The 23257-nt window shown below is 35.3% G+C and overlaps 6 protein-coding genes across 9 annotated transcripts; 3 read left to right on the top strand and 3 right to left on the bottom strand.

The window, feature by feature from the left end:
- The first annotated feature begins 155 nt into the window (after nucleotides 1-155).
- On the top strand, nucleotides 156-3296 carry LOC149661426 (uncharacterized). Its single transcript, XM_089842942.1, has 4 exons — nucleotides 156-307; nucleotides 2185-2463; nucleotides 2528-2657; nucleotides 2726-3296. Exons 1-4 carry the CDS (start codon nucleotides 268-270, stop codon nucleotides 2967-2969), a joined length of 693 nt encoding a protein of 230 aa, XP_089699068.1. The 5' UTR covers nucleotides 156-267; the 3' UTR covers nucleotides 2970-3296.
- A 572-nt stretch (nucleotides 3297-3868) lies between these two features.
- Nucleotides 3869-5459, bottom strand: LOC149661425 (rhomboid-related protein 4-like). Its single transcript, XM_089842938.1, has one exon. The coding sequence runs from the start codon at nucleotides 5162-5164 to the stop codon at nucleotides 3980-3982; it is 1185 nt and encodes a 394-aa protein (XP_089699064.1). The 5' UTR covers nucleotides 5165-5459; the 3' UTR covers nucleotides 3869-3979.
- A 91-nt stretch (nucleotides 5460-5550) lies between these two features.
- On the top strand, nucleotides 5551-7090 carry Trs23 (trafficking protein particle complex subunit 4-like protein Trs23). Its single transcript, XM_089842940.1, has 5 exons — nucleotides 5551-5759; nucleotides 5829-6003; nucleotides 6066-6169; nucleotides 6671-6797; nucleotides 6865-7090. Exons 1-5 carry the CDS (start codon nucleotides 5576-5578, stop codon nucleotides 6935-6937), a joined length of 663 nt encoding a protein of 220 aa, XP_089699066.1. The 5' UTR covers nucleotides 5551-5575; the 3' UTR covers nucleotides 6938-7090.
- On the bottom strand, nucleotides 6827-8853 carry LOC149661423 (uncharacterized). The gene is made up of 6 exons (XM_089842941.1): nucleotides 8712-8853; nucleotides 8514-8627; nucleotides 8273-8405; nucleotides 8103-8206; nucleotides 7842-8033; nucleotides 6827-7765 (listed from the first exon to the last, which is right to left on the bottom strand). The coding sequence occupies exons 1-6, from the start codon at nucleotides 8748-8750 to the stop codon at nucleotides 7724-7726; spliced, it is 624 nt and encodes a 207-aa protein (XP_089699067.1). The 5' UTR covers nucleotides 8751-8853; the 3' UTR covers nucleotides 6827-7723.
- A 94-nt stretch (nucleotides 8854-8947) lies between these two features.
- Nucleotides 8948-14355, bottom strand: LOC149661422 (solute carrier family 22 member 15-like). 3 transcript variants are annotated; one of them, XM_089842935.1, is made up of 10 exons: nucleotides 13445-14355; nucleotides 13048-13380; nucleotides 12563-12990; nucleotides 11522-11752; nucleotides 11244-11458; nucleotides 11007-11124; nucleotides 9970-10042; nucleotides 9749-9899; nucleotides 9502-9531; nucleotides 8948-9023 (listed from the first exon to the last, which is right to left on the bottom strand). In XM_089842935.1, exons 2-9 carry the CDS (start codon nucleotides 13327-13329, stop codon nucleotides 9506-9508), a joined length of 1524 nt encoding a protein of 507 aa, XP_089699061.1. In that variant the 5' UTR covers nucleotides 13330-13380; nucleotides 13445-14355; the 3' UTR covers nucleotides 8948-9023; nucleotides 9502-9505. The 3 variants fall into 3 exon arrangements, with proteins under 3 accessions (XP_089699061.1, XP_089699060.1, XP_089699059.1); XM_089842934.1 differs by lacking the exon at nucleotides 8948-9023 and having other exon boundaries at nucleotides 9404-9531; XM_089842933.1 differs by lacking the exons at nucleotides 8948-9023; nucleotides 9502-9531 and having other exon boundaries at nucleotides 9565-9899.
- A 195-nt stretch (nucleotides 14356-14550) lies between these two features.
- Nucleotides 14551-20063, top strand: LOC149661421 (uncharacterized). Of its 2 annotated transcripts, XM_089842937.1 has the most exons (5): nucleotides 14551-14690; nucleotides 16591-16675; nucleotides 17118-17441; nucleotides 17503-17845; nucleotides 18856-20063. In XM_089842937.1, the coding sequence occupies exons 3-5, from the start codon at nucleotides 17118-17120 to the stop codon at nucleotides 19371-19373; spliced, it is 1185 nt and encodes a 394-aa protein (XP_089699063.1). In that variant the 5' UTR covers nucleotides 14551-14690; nucleotides 16591-16675; the 3' UTR covers nucleotides 19374-20063. The 2 variants fall into 2 exon arrangements, with proteins under 2 accessions (XP_089699063.1, XP_089699062.1); XM_089842936.1 differs by lacking the exons at nucleotides 14551-14690; nucleotides 16591-16675 and having other exon boundaries at nucleotides 16773-17441.
- Nucleotides 20064-23257: the final 3194 nt, after the last annotated feature.

Below are 23257 nucleotides of genomic sequence, written 5' to 3'. Positions count from 1 at the left end.
CCGTTTTTTGAAAAATAAATTTCTAATTTCTCTCTCTTTCTGAGTGGTCCCCCTTTTGCGAACGCGACCCCCCTTATCAATTTTGGATAGGCTCTTTCTCGCTACGGGTAATTACGACGGGTTACAGGTGCTCGGAGACCCATATAAAGAAGGGACAAGTTCCCTTCAGGCATCACAACTCACTCGCACCACCAAAGAGAGAAAGTCTTTCCACAAGTTAACTTTACTTAACATTTCGGTTTCATCAAAAACCATCTACAAACAACCATGAAGGTTGCCGTTCTCATCGCAGCCGTGTGCTGTCTCGGTAAGTACCACCAAAAAACCCATCGTGATCTCGTCTACAATGTGTCTACCCCATCCCTAAAACAAATCGGATTCCACAAAAGGATTTGCATGGATTATTACGGATATTAATAGCAATGAAAAAAATATTTTAAAATGCGCCGAGTAACTCTGAATCCTTTAAGAAAACCCTAAACTCGAAGATACTGTCCCATAGTCACTATCGGTTGAGGAGTTGAAAGAGCTTAGAGGTGTAGCTACTTTTCACTAGCAACTTAGTTGATTTTTCATGAAGTTTTATTTAACTGGTAGCAAAAATTCAGGCATTGCATTTCAAGCTAAAAACTTAATGTCACTTAAATTTTTATTACAAAGTCAAACTCGGATTGGAAAAACAAAATCAATCCAGTAATAACGAATAGGGTTAAATAGATAGAGACAGAACCCCATAGAAAAAAGCCACTAGAGATACCTTTCTCTCATAGCTAAACGACTGAAGAAACCTCCCTAAGATAATAATTAGACACAGGAAATAAATTCCGATAGAAACCTTGCTAGAAATATATTTACATTAAAATAAGTATAGTCAGGTAGTCGGGGAATAAATTATCGACGACTTAATGAGAAGCGTGTTTTAAATCTTTCCATTAGTATTACGAAAGTGATTAGAGAGTTACTAAGGAGACCGCGGCAGAAGCAGCCTGTACTGGAATAACCAGTTACCTAACGCGTAGACCAGGCACTTTGTCGCGACAAGAAAAAAATTGTTTCTTGGTATATGGGGAAAAATGTCGGGAATTGTTAATAGCTGGGGGACATAGTTGATTTTGTAAAAACTCAAATTATTTTTTAACGTCGTTATCCAGAGTGACTCGGTTTAAATAATATTCTTAGGAGATACAGCCCTCCTTTCCCTCGATATAGCAACTTGTTTTTATTGGGTTATGGGAACGCTCTTAACGACTCATTGGCTTTTTCGGTAAACAATATCTATGTAAATATAACAATGAAAAAAAAATCCCCTAGAAATAAACTAGTGATGCGGATAATGGGGTCTATAATAAGTGATGGAGATATAAAAAAAAATTCAAACTAGGTTTAACGCGGGGTTTCTAAATATTTGGGTACCTCGTGAGTTAAATCTCTTAAAATATTTCACGCGTTCTCAATTACAAGATTTAGCCTAGTTCGCGATACTTCTCTCTCAGTGGGACGCGCTTTTTTGTGGTAATATTAAAGAATAGGAGCGGCCTAATGTCGCCCATGTTTAAAAATAGCATTTAAGGTAGCATTTAACGGTAGAAAAAAAAGTCCATTTGAGAAGGAGGAACCGAAATGCTTTTAAAAACGAAAAGTATTTCGCGTCTCTCCTCTCTCTCTCTCTCTCTCTCTTTCTCTGAGGGATTCCTAGTATTTGCCCTAGAGCTGACTTAAGGTTAATGTCTTCAACAAATTTTCCTTTTAAAAAATCACAGCGCTTGAGCATGGTAATAGCAGCCCGGGGAAATGGGCTTTATTCTCCGGGGTTCAGGAAACAAGTGTTGATTAAAAAGTGGAACAAATTTTCCGATTTTGGAAAGTGGAACCGCCAGCTTCGCCTCGGAGAAAGAATATTTAGATTTTTTTCTTTTTTATCAATAACCCGCGGATTTCGGTCAAACTAAATTTGCCAGATAAATATAACGGGAATTGCTACTAAAAGGAATAATTCCAGATAATAATAATAAACTTTGGCGAGTTTAAGATAAAAAAACAACATTCGAATAGAATCTCACGCTTTGATAAAACTAGTTTGAATATGGATATACACATACTAGCTTATTAAAATCTCACCTTAGGGTATAGGGCCTGATAATTTGGCATCATCAATAACGTTTCGGTATTTTTCTTCTTTTTCAGCTGGTCCAACAATCGTGGCCGCTCAAAGTTGCCATCTTAGAGAGTTGGACTTGTGCGCCGCCACCCTCTTGCTTTTCAACCAAGGACCCGGTAGTATCGCCGTCAATGACGAAGAACTCAACCGTCAATGCGGTTACATCAAGGAAGCTTACTCTTGCTTGAGGAACTACACCACCAAGTGCATGACCCCACTCCAAAGAGAACTCTTGAACTTCGTCACCGAAGGAGCCGATGATCATCTTAACGATTTCTGTACCGAAGGAGGAGAACTCAGAACTAGTACGCATCCAAGTCACACGACGCAATCTGATGGATTGTCTCTAAAAAAACTTCTTTTCTTTAGACTTCTTGAAACAGGCTCCTTGCTTGCGTGAGGCCTACGGAGATGGTCGTCAATGCTTGACTGGTCTTCAAAGCTCCCTCGAATTCATCGTCACTGTTGACCGCAAGAAGAGAATCCCAGCCGCTTGTTGGTAAGACCAGTCATCACCATTCATCCATATAAGAAGTTGGTGATTCTAACTAGTTTTTCTACCCCCAGTACTTACCAAAAGTTGAGAACGTGTCTCGAAGACACCGTCAGGAACAAGTGCGGAGAAGATGCCATCAAGTTCATGAACGACGTTATCAATCTAATCGCCGCCTCTCTCCCAGACGCCATCTGCTCCGACTTCACCCCAGGATCAGCCAAATGCGAAGGTCTCTTGCCCGAACCCGGTAGCGAGCCAGCCACCCGATCCAACTCCGTCTTGTCCCGTCTTTTCTCCGCTTACCTCGGAAGTTAAGCGCTATTTCTTAGTTAAAAAGAAATTTGTTACCCGCCCCGTAAAGGACAACTGACCTTTCTCGGGTGGGTAGGAAAGGTGGAGACGCGAATACAAGAGGCTGTGCCTATTATTAAAATTATTATTATTATTATTATTTTTCACCTAAATTTAAAGAACTCTCCATCGTGTGAATAAGTTGTTACAAGATCTTTGTTGTATAGTAGTCAAATACATTATTTTTTTGAGTTTTTTTTTTGTTAATTTAGTTTAATCTATTCTGTGACTGATAACTGTAACAGATATAAGAAGAAAAACAATAAAAAGTAGTTTGCTTGTTGTTAGAAATCATGCTTGGAATTTACTTAATTACTACTAGACACTATTAGAGCTACCTCAGTTGTGACGTCAATGCCTAGGTAAAACGTCACGGGCTTAGCTTAGGAAGTCGGCGGCCATGTTTGGTACCGCTTTGGTTCTATAGGCAAAAAGCATGGGTGACGTCACACAAAGGCTTCTGAGATAGTTCTATACTTATGCACTCTTATAATCACGTACCAGTACCAATTTCAGCAGTTTGACCGTCAACCAGTTTCATGATCAATTATCATCGCGCAATAGGCCTATCTAACCAAGAAAGTCGTTTACATACAAATTATTCAGTTCTTTGTCCGCGCAGTTTATGCATAGTTTGAAATTACATTTTGTAAAAACATGCAAACTATACCCATGTATAGATTTGTTCAGGTTGAAGAAGTAATGCAACTTTGGAAAATGGTACTTAAGACTGCAGATTTAGGAAATAACTAGCGAAAAGTCACTGATGTTGGTATTAGGTTAAACTTAAATAGCTGAAAGCTGAAGTGTTCTATTATTATAGATTCTCAATGTCTTGTGAGTTTCAAGTAGTACAAAAAGTATTAATAATTTAAATAGACAATTTTATTTGTTAAGATCTTGACAAGTACAAAGATACAGATATGAAACGGCAACTTTATTGTGAAGCCATGAAAATTAAATGTTTGTAGATATCAATTTTGAAATCTTTGCAGTCTCCTCCTGCGTATTTCATCAAGGTCTGGATAGAGTCTATTAGAATTTGTAGGTTGTGATGGCTCTTGAGGGTAAGGCAAATGTGACGAAGGATTTGATGATGGCATATTAGAAAAGTCTGCTGGGTAAGGAAGATCATCAGACGGTGGTGCACTTGGTTCTTGACTTTCAAATGTTTCGGGTATAAAATCTCCAGAAATATCAAAGTTTCTTTCTCTGAGACTTTCCTCTATTGCTCTTTGAAGCATCGCGTCTTCTTCTGAAGCTGCGGTAAATGTCGAACGTAATTCTTCACTGCGCGATTCATATGAATTTGGTTCATAAGGGGAACCATCTCCGTGATCCCAATGATACTCATTTCCGTACGGTGAAAAATGTGTTCTAGCACTACCCGACGCAAAATCATTGGGATATGCCCAAGTTCCAGCGCTTGGTTGAAACTGACGGTAAGGTTGAGGCGTCGCGAACAAGACAGAAGCCATTGTTGACCAGATTCTACTCATGACAGATTTTAAAGGGGTATGAATATAAGCTAAACCGACAAGTACTCCAGCCAAATGACCGACGAAAGACACGTTTGGTACAAAGAGTTGAATAAAGATTAGTTCTGCCCATACTAAATATTTTGCCGGTATATCAACTGGTATACCCATTACAAGTCCTTGATTAGGTGGCCAATAATGGGTGGTTAATACTTTAAGAGCAAATAGCACCCCAGAAAACCCAACGGCACATTGATAGTAAAACATATCGTCGTATATTTCCCCCAGAAGTTTCGATAACGCGATTAACGTAATATTGCAAAGACAGGTGAAGACCGAAACTATGAAGAAAAATCTTCCACTACCAAAGAACCTTTCTAAAGTAATTCCTTTCCAAACAAAGGAAATCATGTTGTAATAAAGATGCATATCATCGGCATGTTCAAATGCACCGATTAAAAGTCTACGATATTCTTGTTTTCCCCACACTTTGTGGACACTGAGACACACATCATCTAAACCATGCCAGGGGACTTTAATGACACGCATGTAAAGGAGGATTTGAAGTGCAGTTATTATAAGTGTAGCTGGAGGGATACGGCTTATTCCTATGCCTCCAAATATTTGGTAAAACAACAAAACAAGGCCGAAGCCACCACGGTGACGGTTTCCAACTGGCATATTTTAATTTTTAACAGAAAAATTGCCAATTCTATAATACCTTACAGAAGCCTATTTCGTGTCCCTACTTCTATAGGGTCACAAACAAGTCCAAGGCTTGTCTTACAGCTTCAAAAACGTTCTTGTACAGTGTTTTAGATTGTAAATAAAATTAATTACTATTAATAATTTCTGAAAATTAACTCCGAAATTGTCAAACTAACTGCACGACATTATTCACGTAAAACTAAAACTGAGTCAGCATAGAGCAGACCACTTTAAGCGTAAGATAAAGATAATATTGCGTCATTTCGTTTCAGCCAATCAAATCATTTTTCGTTTAGTGTCCAAATTTGTTAGTGCTTATTTCCGAACCTGAGCGTGTGCTTCCGTGCATTATCGTCTGCTTTATTTCAATCAAAGTTATTAAAAATGGCGACCGGCCGTCCTTTAAGTGTTTATATTGTAAGCAAAGCCGGAGGATTAATTTATCAGCACGATTATAATCCCCCAAAGCTGGAAATTGAGAAAACCTTTAGCTATCCATTGGAGATTGTCTTAGAAATGCAAAATAAGAAGATAGCCGTAGCTTTCGGGCAAAGAGACGAAATTAAAGGTTAAGCCTTGGTTACTCAGGATAACTTTTTTAAATAATAATTACTAATTTGAAATGATAATTTCACAGTGGGTCACACGGTTTTAAGTGTAAATGGGATCCCTGTAAACGGCAGACAATTAGAAGATGGCCGAGATGTTTTTGAAATCCTAAATAAGGAGGAAAACTACCCTATAAGCATCAAATTTGGAAGAACCAAGCTTAGCACTAATGAAAAAATTGTCTTAGCTAGCACATTCCATTCGTAAGAAAGAAACTTAAGAATATTTCTACATCTTAATTATAATCTAACCAAAATTTCAATAGATTATTTGCCATTGCTACACAACTTTCCCCTGAACCTAAATCCTCAGGAATCAAATTATTAGAAGCAGATACCTTTAAACTTTATTGCTTTCAAACTATAACAGGTTTGTATAAGGGTAATGGCAGCCCTCTGCCTTCGACTGTATTAATCTCTATGGGGAAATAACATGGGGTGCCATTAGTCTATTCTTGATCTATAGGGTAATGGCAGCCCTCTGGCTTCGACTGTATTAAGCTCTATGGGGAAATAACATGGGGTGCCATTAGTCTATTCTTGATCTATAGGGTAATGGCAGCCCTCTGCCTTTTACTGTATTAAGCTCTATGGGGAAATAACATGGGGTGCCATTAGTCTATTCTTGATCTATAGGGTAATGGCAGTCCTCTGCCTTTTACTGTATTAAGCTCTATGGGGAAATAACATGGGGTGCCATTAGTCTATTCTTGATCTATAGGGTAATGGCAGCCCTCTGCCTTCGACTGTATTAAGCTCTATGGGGAAATAACATGGGGTGCCATTAGTCTATTCTTGATCTATAGGGTAATGGCAGCCCTCTGCCTTCGACTGTATTAAGCTCTATGGGGAAATAACAACTCTATTTCAGGGGTAAAATTCATAGTTGTTGCCCAACCCAAGCATATTGGAATAGAGTCTCTATTGCAAAAGATTTATGAATTATACACTGATTATGCATTGAAGAACCCCTTTTACTCTTTGGAAATGCCTATAAGGTAAAGAAATTAACGAGAAAAATGTTAAGTTTTGTATTAATTTTAATTAAAATCCATTTTATTTAAGATGCGAACTATTTGATAGTAATTTACAGCCACTTTTGGAACAAGCAGATCGTACTAGTCTCGGAAATTTATAATTAAAAACTTGGGAGATTAAGAATAAGATTCCCATCACCTTTTTTCATAATTGTAAAATGCAATGTATATATTTATATTTATATTAAGTATCACTTATGCTTATTCAATGTTAAATCTATTCAGAAACTAATAAATTTGAATAATAAAATATAGTTTTCAAAGTTGTAATATTCATTTTTGATTATAGGTGTAATCAAAAACGGATTTATGGGATAAGAATGTCGGAGTTAGCGAAGAATTCACTCCCCATCCTCGCATACTTTATTGAGAAACTTCGTCTGCTTATATTTTGACTCCACCCACAAATTCTGTATATAGCAGCGTGGGAAATAAGGTGGTGGCACAGGGCAAATGACCAGTTTAAAAATTGCCTGGACCAGTTTATAAATTAAATCGGAGGGGGGTCAGTGGTCCATGGGACCACTAAGAAAATTCAAGGATAGCCAGAATCCAGACATTATTTCAACTATTTTAATTACCCACTTCTTTAGTTTAGCCCAGGTCATGGACCAGTTTAATAATTCCAGGCCAGGGGGGGGGAGGGTTGCTGGCCCAATGTCCAGTTTTAAAAAAATCCTTATTTCCCACCCTGGTATATAGATACTTCTAGAGATCGAATTTGTGGGTGGAGTCAAAATATAAGCAGACGAAGTTTCTCAATAAAGTATGAGAGGATGGTACTAGAGGCTAAAGCTACAATGTGACGTTCTTATCCCATAAATCCGTTTTTGGTGTAATGGTTAGGCACATTTTTTATTTAAATATAGTGTTCTTCCATGTCTTAGTTATTTTTGCATTGGAGGACCAGAAGCTTGGACAGGGGCATACTAAAAATAATATTTTAGAGTAATTTTAAACTTATTTTAGCTCAAAAGACTAAAAAAGTAAAAATTCAAGACTTACAATAATTCTTATACCGAACTGAGAATCATTTTCAGATGGGCTAGTAACAAGGGCAGATTTTAACATCCCATTGGGTAATATGGCAAGGTACCGGCCTCTTTCAGAATCAGATTCAAACATGAAAAAATTCCCCCCTATAATTGGTTCTCGGACCTTTAAACGGCACTTTGGTGTACTTATTCCACTTGGTCCCTAATTTAAAATCAGATTTATTTATAATCAACTCTTCTTATGACCCCAAATACGTTAAAATTTACATACAGCTGCATATAATTGCGTTATTCCATCAACAATTGCAATGTAGTTGAAATTATTGTGGATATAAACAGCATGGGTATTTGGTTCACATATTACAGTGAAGTGTGCTATAATAACATATCAATGAGTCATGGTAACTATTATGTAAATTCAGGTGCTAATCTAAAACACACCATTATAATACTGCTGCCCTTCTGAACCCAAACCATCTAGCACCAAACGACCATCTGTTGTTTGTAAAATTTGTAAACACCTCCCTGTTGAACGGGATACTATCTGTATAACTGTTCCTGTTTTCATCCAAGCCTTGCATTTAAACAGAACCAATTATTCCATGTTTTTAACCCTTGCACATGCTTAAACTTAAATTATTGGCTACTCAACACCACCAATAATTTAAGAGTCGCTTATTACCTTGGGTGTTTGATCAAGGGCTTTGTTTACAACATTAACACCAGCCTTAGTTATATCAAGAACAGCAGAGCCTACACCCTTGCCAATAGTTGTAAGTTTACTCATCCAGTCGCCCTTATTATGACAACACCACGGAATAATTAACTACGTGCTAATTAATGTTTCAAACAATACAAACAAACAAACAGAATAACTTACCCCTTTTCCTCCATGTGGTGGTGGTTGATAACCCGCCATGAGATTCCAATTTTGTATTGTTTTTATTATAATTCCTTTTTTCTACAACCCTAAGCCTTTGCCAAGGAGAGAAGATGACTCACTCTTTTCGTTTTAATATCTACAGTTTCCTTAATTATATCACTTTCCCGATTTAAACCGCGTATAGGAGATATAAACTTTGCGAAAATTATTATGTTCCTTACGTTTAACTTCTCAATTTAATTAAAATTAACTACGGAACACAGTAGACATTTCGGAAAACGAGCTATGAATGACCTATAATATACAGGGCTGCCAGAAAACAAAAGCAGAAATTATAGCACAAACATTTTGCTTTCCAGCCAGCCTAATAAGAAAACTAGCCCAATGCCCTCCGTTTCATTTTCCCTTAAGCTTAATAATAATAATAATAAATTGTTTTTTATTAGGAACATCCATTAAGAATAATCTTGTTTACAGTGGAGTCCTATTACTAAATTAGTTAAGTAAAAATTACTCTTTGCAAAAAACAGCCCAATAGCAATTTTTCTAGCCCAATCTGGCATCCCTGTTATTAGAGCTTATGACGTCAACAAATGACTCAAGGCAAAAAAGTGCGCGGAATTCAAATTAGGAAAATAATAATACGAAACTCAACCAAAAATGGATGCTCAAAAAAAAAAATAAATAAATTTAACCAAAAATTAATTAATTTATTGTTTTGAATAATAAATAAAACAAAAAGGGAACTGAAATATTTAGTGTTAAAGATAAATAATTAAATACATACATTTCTATAAATTCTTTCTAGATTGAAATCCTGAAACAAAAAGAAAAAAAAACAAACCCACAATTAAAATACTAATTATTTATTTTAAAAATATTTAAAATACTTTCTTTTTTTTGTATAAATATTAATATTAACATTAACATTAATTTAGACATAATTAAAATCTACAGAACAAATTGTTCCATCTCCTCTTCTTTATTATCACTATTATTCTTTAAGTTTTTCTTATAAATTTGGAATGATTTACTCTTTTTAGAATCGACAGCCAGAGTTTCCACATCCTCCATTGATTCTAATAAAGGTATTCCCCCTGTTTCTGGAAGACGGGAGTTCAACAATCCCGAAGACAAAGATAAGACACCCAATGTAAAATACTGTAAACTTGGAAGAACATCATCCTGCACCAGATAAGTAATTAAGTTTAAATTAATTAAAAAAAAATAATTAATTATACTAATTAGTACTTACTAAAAGCACTGTAAATGGTGCAAACATTCCCCCTGTTCTGGCAGCCATGGCTACAATACCCATTCCGACATTTCTGAAATAAGATTTTTATTATGAAAATAGTTAAATTATATTAATTAATTAATAGTAATTAATTAATATAATTAATTAATATAATTAATTAATATAATTAATTAATATAATTTATTAACATAATTTATTAACATAATTTATTAATTAAAATAAATTAACATAATTAATTAATTAAAATTAATTAACATAATATAATTAATTAACATAATTAATATAATTAATTAATTAAAATTAACATAATTAATTAATTAAAATTAACATAATTAATTAATTAAAATTAACATAATTAATTAATTAAAATTAACATAATTAATTAATTAAAATTAACATAATTAATTAATTAAAATTAACATAATTAATTAATTAAAATTAACATAATTAATTAATTAAAATTAACATAATTAATTAATTAAAATTAACATAATTAATTAATTAAAATTAACATAATTAATTAATTAAAATTAACATAATTAATTAATTAAAATTAACATAATTAATTAATTAAAATTAACATAATTAATTAATTAAAATTAACATAATTAATTAATTAAAATTAACATAATTAATTAACATAATTAATTAATATAATTAATTAATATAATTAATTAATTAACATAATTAATTAACATAATTAATTAATATAATTAATTAATATAATTAATTAATATAATTAATTAATTAACATAATTAATTAACATAATTAATTAATATAATTAATTAATATAATTAATTAATATAATTAATTAATATAATTAATTAATTAACATAATTAATTAACATAATTTATTAATTAAAATAAATTAACATAATTAATTAATTAAAATTAATTAACATAATTAATCAATATAATTAATTAATTAATTAAAATTAATTAACATAATTAATCAATATAATTAATTAATTAATTAAAATTAATTAACATAATTAATCAATATAATTAATTAATATAATTAATTAACACTCACCTTACAGAAGTTGGATAGAGTTCAGCGGAATATATATAAATGACAGCAAAAGACGCTGATATAAACATTTTTCCAATTAATGCCAGAATTATTTTGGAATTTAAAAGAATACCACTTCCTAAAACATTAAAAATTAAAAATGCATAAAACATTTTTAAACTTAAGCTAATAGCATTAAATTTTAATTATGTTGGCTTAAAATAATGCAATACAATTAAATTAAAACATATTTATTACCATTAGGAACAAACATGATCGCCAAACATGAAAGAGCAGAAGCTAACATAAATCCAGTAAGTGTTAAACGTCTTCCAAGTTTCTCCATAACTAAAATAGTTAAGAAGTAACCAGGCAACTCAATAAGTCCTGATAAAGCTGTACTCAAATATAAACTGCCTCCTAATTTCCCTGATGCCAGTGTCATCCCATAATAAACTAAACTATTAACGAACCTTTAATTAAATAAACAAAAATATTAATTATTATAATTATTTTAAATAATTAATTATTAATACCAAGAAAATATTTGCGTTAAAGTCCACATTCTCAGAATTTTATGATTAAAAATGGAGTAAATATCTCCACTGGATTTATTAGCATTAGCGTGAACTTTAGGTTCTTTTAGTCTCCAATCTTTAGGAAGAAGATGAATGGTCCCATTTTTGATTGCAATATCATTCAGGATTTTTTGAGCTTCAGGATGATTTCCTTGTAAAACTAACCAACGAGGGCTTTCAGGCAACCATCTAAAAAATAAACACGTAAGAACCAAAGTAATCACAGGGCTCCCACTGAAATCTCAAAAATAGGGGAAAAAGGGGCTTTTCACGATTGAAATAGGGTAAAATTGGGACCTGAATTTTAAAAGTAGGGACCACTGGTAAAACAAAATGCCCTTATTATGTGAAAATAGCAGCGCACTTCCTCTGGTCCTAGGGACCAGTTTATTAATTGCTTGGACTATTTTTTTAATTCTAGAAGTATTGCATGGGGTTACTGGTCCTTGGGACCAGTTTATTAACTGCAAATCTACAGGAGAACAAAGACTGGGACCAGTTTATTAACTGCAAATCTATAGGAGGACAAAGACTGGGACCAGTTTATTAACTGCAAATCTATAGGAGGACAAAGACTGGGACCAGTTTATTAACTGCAAATCTATAGGAGGACAAAGGCTGGGACCAGTTTATTAACTGCAAATCTATAGGAGGACAAAGACTGGGACCAGTTTATTAACTGCAAATCTATAGGAGGACAAAGACTGGGACCAGTTTATTAACTGCAAATCTATAGGAGGACAAAGACTGGGACCAGTTAATTATTTCGGGGACTAGGGGGTCACTGGTCCCAAGGACTAGTTTTTTGTTATCTCTCCTTGCTTGACTACTAAATAGATACCTTTTCTGATGTTTATGGGGAAAATAGGGTGATTTAAGGACCGAATACCAATTTTAGGGTACATTAAGGACCTTGCAGGAAAATAGGGAGTTTAGGGACTTTCAGGGACCTGGTGGGAGCCCTGTAATCAAAGAACAGAACATATAATTAAAACCTACATGAACAGGAATAGATATAAAAGTCCAAAGGAAGACGTGACTAGAGTAAAATATCTCCAGTTTGGTTGAATATAGGCTATAAATGCGTGAAAAGCAATTCCTATAGCAAAGAATGCTTGCAATAAAACTCCGCAAAGAGATCTCTTAGAAGCCCCAATCATTTCAGTACACCAAACAAAAGATATTAATCCAACTCCGGCTGTGTTTAAACCAGCAAAGAATCGACACATCATAAAAGTTCCCAAATTTGTTGTAAATGCGCAATAAGAACTTATAATGAACAATGCCAACAATGACGCGAATAAGATCCTGATTCTTCCGAGTAAATCAGATAAATATCCAAAAATAATGGAGCCTAAAAGCATTCCAGCCATAAAGAATGACTGAGAAAGGCTGGATTTATAAGCATCTGTACAGATGAGGTCCCACTAAAAATTAATGATTATAATTAAACGTTACTTTCAAGTTAAACACAAATTACGAACCTCTGATGCAATAGATGTGAAGGAAGAATGATAGGATATTTTGAAACATCCACTAACATTACCAGATGGACAAGCGTTGATGAGATCTTTTCCATTTTCAATATGGCATGTAAAAGAAGGCTGGGCACCTACAAATGAAATTTGCAGTGTTTGCCCACTCATGTAGACTCCAATTAAACCAGCAAAAATGAAGTAGAAAATTTGTTGAAGGCCAAATTCTCCAATAAGAGAGTAGACTTCATCTACGTCTAATGTGGCATATTTTTTTTCAAAGTGTAGCATTTTTAAAATAGAAACTGAGAACCTAAGAAGCTACCAGACTCTTTGGTACTTCTTCAAAATAAATAATATGAGGAATATTGGTAAATTGTTTAAATAATAATTATTTAAATCATACTTGGAGATGGAGATCGAAAAATTATATGTTTACAATACATTTCTATGGCCAAGGCCCGAAAGAAAAACCATTCCAGATTTCCAGGCTGGGAAATGAGGCAATGATCAAGACATTGGACAAATTTTCAGTTTAAAAATAACATGGGTCACTTAAAAATTAAATGCTTAGGGTGCAAGTGACCACTTAATTCATTTAAAGTGTTTGTTTTTAATAAACAGCTGTTAAAACAAGGATGCACAATTGCGTTGCAAACTAGCAGACAACTTTTCGAGCACGGCTGACAAGGAGTATAAATTTGAGTAGTGGAAACTTTGTAAGCCCGACGAGTGTTTTCGTCATGCAATAGAAAGGGAGCTTCATCTCAAGCGGGAAATTCGAATTTTCTTTCGACATGTGTATAGCAGTTACTGTTAAAAGAATTCCAATTATTTCGCTTCAAATGGCACAAACATATTTTAGGTGACTTTTAAAAAATCAATTAATATAATTTTGAAAATAAGGTTTGATAGTATTGTCAATTAACGATAATCTTGCATTTTTAAAATTGAATCTAATAAAATTTATTTCTCAAATAATTTCCCATCCTGCACAGACAATGGGCGTGGGGGTGCCACAGAGGCGCGTGTAAAAATTACTTCTGCAAAGCGGGAGTGGGTTATAATTGCACTCGCGCCTGTTTCATTCAACGTCTTATACTAATTACATCAACCCTTTTAACTCAATAATTAGGCTAATTATGTGTAATTGAGCATTCATTCTAAAACCTCGAGTGGGAGAAGGGTTAAACTGGACCAATAACGTTCTCCCTTGAAGTCTCCCGTTAAGGAGAGACTGAATATATTTCTACTATGATACGAGAGGAGAGTATCGAGTAAAATCCACGTCCTCACTGTCTGTGACAATCATTCAAAGAGGGAGACAGAGAGAGCGATCCGCAGATCCTCAAGAGAGCAGCTAGCTAGAGAAGTCCCGTAAAACTGGTCTCTCCTTCGGGAAGTAAACATCGTGGCGTTACTAACTTCTCGCATATTCTACCATATATTTATAGTTCAAAAACAGGGGGAAGTTAAAAGAAAGGGATGTAAGATAAAAAAAAATATTCTTGGCTACAATTGAGCGTTTTAAAAAGCTAGGCAGCGAAAAACTTCGCGCACCTACAACAGAGTAAACCGGGCCGAATCAAAATAGGCGTTTTCCGAGGATCTCTCTAGCTATTTTGGAAAGACATTAATATAAACTTTCACAGGTAAGCGTTTCTTAAAAAATGCGTTTCATAATGTTTATGAGCTGTTTTAATAGCTATGCAAAAGTTGTTCCTAAAACTAAATGGATCCACCTCGTTTTAAACAACCTTCCAGTAACTTTGACAACCAGGTGTTTATACCTAAGTGTGTTTTATTTAGAGCCGTAAATATTTCGGAGGGCCTCTACAAAATAAAGCGCTAGGACTACTATAGATAAACGGATAAAGTTTCGTATTTAGTCATTAATAATGTGAGGGGATAAATTCGAAACCGTTCGCGGTATTAAGAGTCAATGCCAGTATTATACCAGCTTGGAATGTTGCAGCGAAAAGTTTTGGTTAAACGGTCATTAATTCCGCATTTTAAACCACAAACACAACCCTCACGAATCATACCCCGTAGTTGTTGAATGCCCTGTTTTTCTTATGATTTAGGGAGACGGGGACTCCCTTTTCATCGCTTGTTTGAAATAGAATCGCACCGTAAGTTAAAAAAAACATCTAGGAGTAAACAACATTTCTCATGCGAGATTGTGTGAGAAAAACCGGGAAAACGACTCCCTAAATATGCTAGTAAAAATACCTCAACAATAGATTCGGTGCACAAAAGAATTTAGGAAAGATTCGAGGTATAGAGGTCAAGCTATAGGGTCAATTTTAGTCTAGACTTCAAGATAAGGAGATTAGTTATATGGGAGCGAGAGAAATATTTGGGTACCTTTTGTGAATTGAACCACGATAGGTCATCGTGGGTTGATGATAACCCACCATAATTTACCAAGTACGGAAGCCAAGTACTTTTGTTTTAAAATGGCATCAAATATCGCGTAATTTGTAGCCGGTACTACAAGAAATGAAGGGAAACGTCTTATTCTTCTTGCAGGGCTTTAGTATAGCCTGAAGTATCGGGAGATAATTACGGGTTTGGAGGTGTGGCGATGCCGAAAAAAAACTACCTAGAAAATCATTTCGTTACGGAAAGAAAAGAAAAACCGAAACGAGTATTCCATCTTCATCGGCACCCGTATTAGTTCCGCTCTCTTTAAAACTTAGGACCTTTTACGTTCTGCGTGAGAATAAAAAAAAAATTAAAAATAAATCAGTCCTAACTCCTCACGAATGTCGCGTCAGGCTATAATTATTAAGGCATTATACGTATTTAAAAGTTAAATTGTGACTTTGGAATGTCTAGAGATGTGAAATTACCGTGATGGAAAAACCTTTAATTGATCGTTTATGGAACCTTTAACCATAGCGAATTTGGAATTTGAATTTCGAAGGAACCTTTTAACACCTTAAGGATTTTTTTCCCTCAAAAAATTGAGATGGTATGAGAGAAAAGTATAGAGGTTTATGCCGGAATTATGTTAAAACCGCAGTACGACCTTCTATTTAGGCCAAGTAAGGCTTAACACGCGTACAAAACGGGTCTGTAGTTGACGGAAAGTAAACAAGAAATAAAATCTCGTTTTACCTAAATATTCATGAGGTTAAAAAAGAATTTAAATTCAATTGATCTAAAAACTTTCCAAATTCATTCCGTGCTTTCACGTCAAACTATACAGGGTGTTATAAATGAGCAGAAGCATCTATCCGACGCCTTTACACTCACTGACGAGTGACATAAGTGAAGACAGAGCTTACGTAACGATCCCTAAATAACATCTTTCAACCTTATGTTGGAGGATAGGAGAGGAGATTAGTTGGCGGGGAAAAAAGTACTTCAGATATTGTTAAGCTCACAGGAACGAAGTCCAAATAAAGTTGGTTAGAAACCACGTGCTGCATCACTTCAGACTTTGCCTATGCATACGTTGGAAAAGCGAAAAATCGAACGCTCTACGCTGCTCGTTAGCACAAAAACGTTAATGACATGTACCCTATATATTTCTTTCTTTTCCAGATAGAAGCCCCGCAATTTAAGCAAACGAGCGAGGGGAAAGAAATTCGTCCGGTTTTTAAATCATTCGCTGGCGCACTATCAAACTGTACGTCTATGTGATGTTTTTATTATTTTAAACGATTCCGAGCCATTTCGTTTCGAATAACCCTTGATTTATAAGCACTACCAACATCCGGGTGATCATGTTACCATCAAAGAGATTCGTATTCTGTAAGGCTATGGTTTTATTCATAACTTTTGCCAGTTTCGTAAAACTGTCCACGTCCGTGGGCGAAACGGTTGAAACGAACGCCTGTTTATTAGGCGGAGCCCCTATGTATTGCACGTGCGACAATTCGGCGCCAAATCAAGCGCACACGGTTTCTTGCGTCTTCGTGTCGCGAACTGAACCCGGTGACCCCGCGTGGCTCGGTTTCGAAAACCAGAACGACATTCGCGAATTGGTTCTTAGTTGCATGTTGGATGCTCGATTAACCTACATCAATTCCGGAGTCTTGAATCAACTAACTAAAATGACGGTATTAAAGATGAGTGAATTCAATACCGAAATTTTATGGCCATACTCCATCGCAAACATGACGTCACTGCGTAACGTTACCATGGAGAACTGCGACATTCAGACTTTGGAGTCGTATTCAATCGCTTACCTGCCAAATTTGATCAAGTTATCGCTTTCGGACAATATGATCAGCAGAGTTCCGACAAACGCTCTTTATCGTTTGCCCAAATTGATAGAGTTGTACATGGAACGGAATGAAATCGTGGCCATCGATGACTTGGTCTTCGTCGGGATGCCCTTGCTGGAGGAACTCAGTATTCAAAACAACTTAATCGATCATATAACGCCAAGAGTAAGTTTCAAGGTTATAATTATTATTAGTACAAAGATTAATCAACTTCTTTCCTCCAAAGACATTCGTTGGACTAACCAGCTTGCAAAGACTCTACATGTACAGCAACCGACTCTACCGTTTGGATGACGGCGTCTTTAGTGGGACCCCTCAACTACGGGAATTGGACTTGAGAAACAACATGATCGAAACTGTTGATCCACACGCATTCGACGGCCTAAACTTACTAACTAGCTTGTTAATCACCAACAATAGAATCCGAACCCTTCCAAAGCACGTCTTTAAAGGCGCGCCGAATCTCCAAGTCATCGACCTAACAAGAAACCAATTGGTCACTTTCCAACAAGGCCTACTAAGGCCGTTAAGACACAGTCTTAATGAAGAATTCATTATATTCGTTAAAGGTAAGGGAACCAAAGATAATTTTCGTTTCTTAATCGGTTTCGAAGAGTAATTGGAAACGTTATCAATAGCGTAGAATGGCGGTGTAATTCATAGTAAAATGTTAGGGTGTATCAATTAAGACTTATTTCAAACGAGGATCATTGACACGCCTGTGAGAAATCTGTTTCGTAATGGTTAGGAGCTTGTTCCTCGTAGATAGAAAGTGACAGTAAGAGGGCGAGGAACTCTACTGTTTTCAAAAGAAAATACCCTAAATGATGGATAGCGGGACTGCTGCGGGAGAAATCGTTGAAAAGACCCCTCTTTCCTTGTTTTGACTTTGTGAGCATCATTCAACAACCGAGCTTTCTCCTTACCCCTTAGGAAAATCTATATCGTACCTCGAATCGACCCTAAATGAGGAAGTAATAAAGGAAGTTGCGATTATATTATGAACCTTATATTAAAACCCCATATTTCCCTGACCATGGCAGAAAAATACTCTAAATTAGAGCACCCACAATCTATTGGGGCTGATTTAACCGGATTTTATTATAATAATAATAATAATAATAATCCCGGACAGAGTAGGAGGTAATTCATCATAAAACTACAAAGGCTTACCACCAAATACTGTCACCGTCTCAGAATTAGTCATATGGCGTGGGAGGGCTCAAAACTTATTAGAATTTATCTACATCCCTTCACCACCCACCTTCGTCCAATTTAGTAGCAAGCACGAGTCAACAATAGGAATTTTTGAGTTGTCGCAGTCAACGACAATACATTACAGCATAGCTTACTTAAAAAGGAGTAGTAATCCCTCCGAGCCATAATTAATGAGGTCCTTTCGGAAAAGAATTTTACTCTTTATTTTCTTCCCCCTAAGTTATAAATGAGCTGAATCAGGTTGAATGAATAATCGCCTTAAGCCATACAACGTACAATTACAGAGCTACCTATTTTATTAGTATTAGCATAGGTAAATAATACGCAGTTAAGTAACCCTTAAAAATATTTGAATTTTCAGAAAATCCTTTGGTGTGCAGTTGCGATCTTCTCTGGATAAACAGCTATGTTAAAAACGTCAAAAGCTTTTTATTCAAAAAGGAGCTCAACCACCTAAAGTGTCATTTGGAAAATTCAACCCAAAAGATAGTTAAAACTTCGCCCGTTGACCTTTCGTGTCCCGAGGTCTCTGTCAGGCATCGTGCCACTACCATCATCCCCGATAAGAAGAAATGGAAAGAACAAAAACAATCCAGTACAACCATCGGCGGCGTTTCCCCACCACCAACCGACGTTCCTGAGGTCGTGGTACCTGATATATCTTCGCGATCACCCCCAATGTTCCACGGTGCACCCCCTAAACCATCCCCTTCAGACGCGAGTACCGAAGAAAGTAAACTGACGGAGGAACCCAGTTTAGCGGAAGCAAAACCAGACAAAGACGGATCAGATGATGGCGCCTCGAATTTAAAATTAAACTTTTACGTATGGTTACTTCTTGTATCTATCTACGGTTTGCGAAGATCACTTCTAGCGTAGATAAATATTTGAAAAAAAAATTATGAAAATACTTCAAAAATAGTCTGAGAAAACACTTGAAAAGACGGAATCATTGTTAGTCTACATTTCAGGATGTTGAAAGATTACGGAACTTTGTTATCTCGGAAAAGTTATAAAACTTTTAACAATTAGCCATATTTGCTTAACCGAAAGCGGTAAAGTTCCTGAATCTATGGTTTAAGAGGTGTCCTATCACTCGAGATAAGAATGAAGACTTATATCAACATCCGTTTTTAAGTTCACGCGTTGTTAAGAGGGGCAAACGCTCCATTCCAAGGACAAAAGACACTTACGGTATTACGAAGACTGATGTGATTATTTTAGTTTAATATTTTAGAAGTGATGAATATTATTTTACGTCCCGAGGTCAAGTGCGAGAGTCAAGGAGTTAGCCAGGATTTGTTTTAAAAATTGAGACTTAACGAATATCTCAAATAGTTTTTAGTTTGAAATTAAAACTAAATCGCGTGGGGCCAAATTGTTACGAAACTAAATTGTACTTGATTTTATAAAACAAACTGTAGTTAAATCTCATTGAAAAATTAGGGTTTTCTCTAAGTATGCCAAATTAATTCGTGCCACTGGCCTCTATTAAATTTTAAAAATTATCTGCAAGTGTTAAGTAATTAAAGATAATATTAAATAAAGCCATATTTCATTTAGAATTTTTTTCCTGCGTTATAATTTATACCAGAAATCCCCTGAAACAAAATTAGATTTTGATAGGTGTTACAAAAGAGATTCGTTTATGTAGGCCGTTAATTATTTACCAGCAGCTGTGGTTAGTAGAAGAGGTTAGGTCGGGTCTAGGGGATATTAATTTCTTTCCCATTGCCGGGATATTAATTATCATTAATGTTTGAAACCTCGAGGGTGAGAATGAAAGACATCAGTGTCCGTTTTCACACATTACTACGCAACATATTTAAAGGGATGGTGAAACGACTAAATCAGGACATAGTAAAACATAATACGTACAGGTTTGGTAAATTTCAAAATTCCTTGATTTTTCCTGGACTTCCTTGGCAGTCGAAAGTAATTTTTCTTGACCAATTAGCCGCCTTCATTAAATTCATTATTTTTTGCTACTATCGAAAAATTAATGAATGATATTTCCTTGCATTTGTCCTGACACTTCTCACCCATCAGCGACTTTTTCGGGGATTTCCAGGCACTGCAGCAACCCTGAACGTAAAAGGGCTACATAATTAAATGTTTGTTTTATCCTCTCTCTCTATTAATGACTTTCACGTGGTTTACTCGCGTTCTATTTGAAAGTATTTCATCATAATTTAATTTTAACAGAAGAAGATACCCGAAGGAATTTGAATTAAACGATGCAGATGTCCTACGAGCTCATTTAAAATATGTTTACAATTATTTTAAAGCGATGGATTCGTTTAAAAGCTACTAGAGCTCTTGCAAAAAAAAAAATATTTCTGGTATTTGCGTTCGGGCGTGAGGAGGAGGTTAAAATAATGAATTACTACCGAGGTGCCACTGTAAAATTGTTGGGGCCTCTATCTCGGTACCAGCAGCTTTAAAAACTCACTGTGGTATTTATTTCAAGATAAACTGTAGCGAGTGAATGACCTATATCCACTCAGGCATAACGTAAACGTAAAAATAGTAACACTTCCCTCGTGCCTCGTAAGTTCCGTTGAAAACGAATAGGGCACCCAATACAATAAAAGCTATAACCCTCGTTTAATCTTTGGCGCTTTAAAACTAGCACTGTTAAGATGACAAAGCTGTCTTAAACACTTGCGGGGCGGCGTGGAGAAAAGAAATATTTTGGGAGTTGCAAGTTTATCTAGAATCATGTTACGGAAGTTGAAGGTAGCCCGCCAAAACCAAGGGCGAATGATTTATAGTTAACTTCTAACCTTAATAGGTCTTAGTTAAAAAGAAAACGCAAGTGTTAGCCGAAAGGTTGAATGTAAGAAACTCCGGGTCATTACATGGAATCTCTCTATTGATATTGGACACAAGTGTATTCATTCCCACACCGGTACGAAATACTTAACCGTGATGAAAGGTTTTAAATTTCCAACCATCTGTTTCTTTCCGCTTTCCTCAAGACCATAAGAATGACTTCCGTTTCGAATTACGAATCCTTATTAGACCGACGATCGTTATCTTTTCTCATTTCGTTTCGTACCGTCTGGAACTAGTGCTCAGCTTAAAAAGCAAAATAAACTTTGGCATATGAAACGAGCTCGTCATTCGTCCCGCAAAAGCTAAGTGTCAGTATATGGCGGCCTATACAGACAACCCGTCTAGCTGCTCCTTCTGAGAGAAAGATCTTTTGGCTGACTTCCTTCAGTCGGACATGACTGGAGTTACGCCAACTTCGCGTCCTTCCAATACAAGTACCCAAAGTTTGTTCAGGTGGGTGTAATAGCGACACCGTTAGTGTTTTACCTAAAAAAATAGGTAAAAATTGAAAGGAAAGTTTGAGGTTATAAACTTTTGTTTTTGTTCGAAAGAGTACATAAAATACTGGATAATTCAAATTGGAACCATGAATTGATTTTTCTTGATGACTCATGCGTTAGGAGTCTATGCATATAGCCCTAACACGCGTCTTTAATTTTACAGATGGATAAACGTTTCCGTGTAGGCTCTTTGGAAGGAAAAAGAAAAACTGTAGTGTGGCACATTCCTTTAAAAATATATATACGAGTAATATTTTTAAAGCCAAATGCTTATACAATAAACTTATACCGGAAGAGACATTTTCTTTTACTTCCTGTACTAAAGCCAAACCAAAGAAACGAAAAACATCGAAAATTGGCAACGCACAGCGAAATATCTCCCAGAAGGACAAGTCTCGCGTCATTGTACAAGGCAAAAAAGTTCTTTGAACTAATATTTGGTATACTTAAAGTATTTGGTTGTAACTTCTTCTTTAAAGCCATTTTTACACCCTAAGAAAACAAAACACGAATTTTAAAGTTTGTAAAATAACAAAGTTTTTAAAGAGTCCATAAAGCGCAATCCATTACGGACTGGTAATAAAAAATTAGACAAATATTAACATAACGAACTATCAGCGGCTTTTACGGACATAGAAGTAAGCTATATTAATGGCCTACACTTTATAGTCCCTTGGCACAACGAAAACCATTGAAATATACAACATTATCGTACTGCAAATTCAGATAATATTCATTCTAGGCTGGGTCCTAATTGACTAGTGCTAAACATATATTAATTTACACGTAACGATTTACCTTTACAAATAAGCTGAAGTTAATAATCTTATTAGACCTAAAGTGAAAACGAGGGCAAAATAGCAATAAATCTTGCTTAACAACGCCCACACCTTTTAGGGTTGAACGTGGATTTTCTTCTAACAGTGCGTGAGTAATTTTATATTAATAGCTATTCGCCATATTGCTCGGGCCTTTAGAGGTAAATCGCTTACTTAGGCTCGAAACAATGCATTTCATTTCAAACGCGTGTCGAACGCCGTCTAGACTATTTTAAGTGTTAATCTTTTCTAACACCAAAGACAGAATTCATCAATATTCATAACGTCTAAACAGGTGAACCCCGATGTATAAAACTAAAGACTTTATATTTTTGTATAATTCTTAGATCGTGGTTTAACGATTTATAAAAATAAAAACACCTGTCCAGTGCACTATGGAAAATACCTTAAATCTACTTAAATTCAAAAGACTACTTCTGTAAAGGCAAAAAATTATGATGCATAATTTGATAAAAATTTAACTTCAAGATAATATCTTCTACAAAAAATCCAGCTGCATTCTAGAATTAATACCATCACCCTCTTCTATAGGTCAAGGTGTCAACTTGAGTCCTCTCCCCAAAGACAGGCTCTTGACCTTGAACCA

Source organism: Phalangium opilio, unplaced genomic scaffold, assembly GCF_054372755.1.
Source record: "Phalangium opilio isolate 3A_F unplaced genomic scaffold, DU_Popi_V2 ptg000070l_1, whole genome shotgun sequence".
Classification (NCBI taxonomy): Eukaryota; Metazoa; Arthropoda; class Arachnida; order Opiliones; family Phalangiidae; genus Phalangium; species Phalangium opilio.
Note: the sequence above shows the minus strand (reverse complement) of the source record. Positions and strands in the feature narration are given on the sequence as shown.

Excerpts from the sequence above, each read along its gene's own strand:
- LOC149661426 (XM_089842942.1), top strand. The coding sequence starts at position 268 with ATGAAGGTTGCCGTTCTCATCGCAGCCGTGTGCTGTCTCG. Across the intron at positions 308-2,184 it reads CGCAGCCGTGTGCTGTCTCG|CTGGTCCAACAATCGTGGCC; the intron begins GTAAGTACCACC and ends CTTCTTTTTCAG. Across the intron at positions 2,464-2,527 it reads AGGAGGAGAACTCAGAACTA|ACTTCTTGAAACAGGCTCCT; the intron begins GTACGCATCCAA and ends TCTTTTCTTTAG.
- LOC149661425 (XM_089842938.1), bottom strand. The coding sequence starts at position 5,164 with ATGCCAGTTGGAAACCGTCACCGTGGTGGCTTCGGCCTTGTTTTGTTG.
- Trs23 (XM_089842940.1), top strand. The coding sequence starts at position 5,576 with ATGGCGACCGGCCGTCCTTTAAGTGTTTATATTGTAAGCAAAGCCGGA. Across the intron at positions 5,760-5,828 it reads GCAAAGAGACGAAATTAAAG|TGGGTCACACGGTTTTAAGT; the intron begins GTTAAGCCTTGG and ends ATAATTTCACAG. Across the intron at positions 6,004-6,065 it reads TTAGCTAGCACATTCCATTC|ATTATTTGCCATTGCTACAC; the intron begins GTAAGAAAGAAA and ends AAATTTCAATAG.
- LOC149661423 (XM_089842941.1), bottom strand. The coding sequence starts at position 8,750 with ATGGCGGGTTATCAACCACCACCACATGGAGGAAAAGGG. Across the intron at positions 8,628-8,711 it reads CACCACATGGAGGAAAAGGG|GGCGACTGGATGAGTAAACT; the intron begins GTAAGTTATTCT and ends TGTCATAATAAG. Across the intron at positions 8,406-8,513 it reads CCCTTGATCAAACACCCAAG|GCTTGGATGAAAACAGGAAC; the intron begins GTAATAAGCGAC and ends TTTAAATGCAAG.
- LOC149661422 (XM_089842933.1), bottom strand. The coding sequence starts at position 13,329 with ATGCTACACTTTGAAAAAAAATATGCCACATTAGACGTAGATGAAGTC. Across the intron at positions 10,043-11,006 it reads CTCTATCCAACTTCTGTAAG|AAATGTCGGAATGGGTATTG; the intron begins GTGAGTGTTAAT and ends ATCTTATTTCAG. Across the intron at positions 9,900-9,969 it reads CACCATTTACAGTGCTTTTA|GATGATGTTCTTCCAAGTTT; the intron begins GTAAGTACTAAT and ends TATCTGGTGCAG.
- LOC149661421 (XM_089842936.1), top strand. The coding sequence starts at position 16,773 with ATGTTACCATCAAAGAGATTCGTATTCTGTAAGGCTATGGTTTTATTC. Across the intron at positions 17,442-17,502 it reads TCGATCATATAACGCCAAGA|ACATTCGTTGGACTAACCAG; the intron begins GTAAGTTTCAAG and ends TTTCCTCCAAAG. Across the intron at positions 17,846-18,855 it reads ATTCATTATATTCGTTAAAG|AAAATCCTTTGGTGTGCAGT; the intron begins GTAAGGGAACCA and ends TTGAATTTTCAG.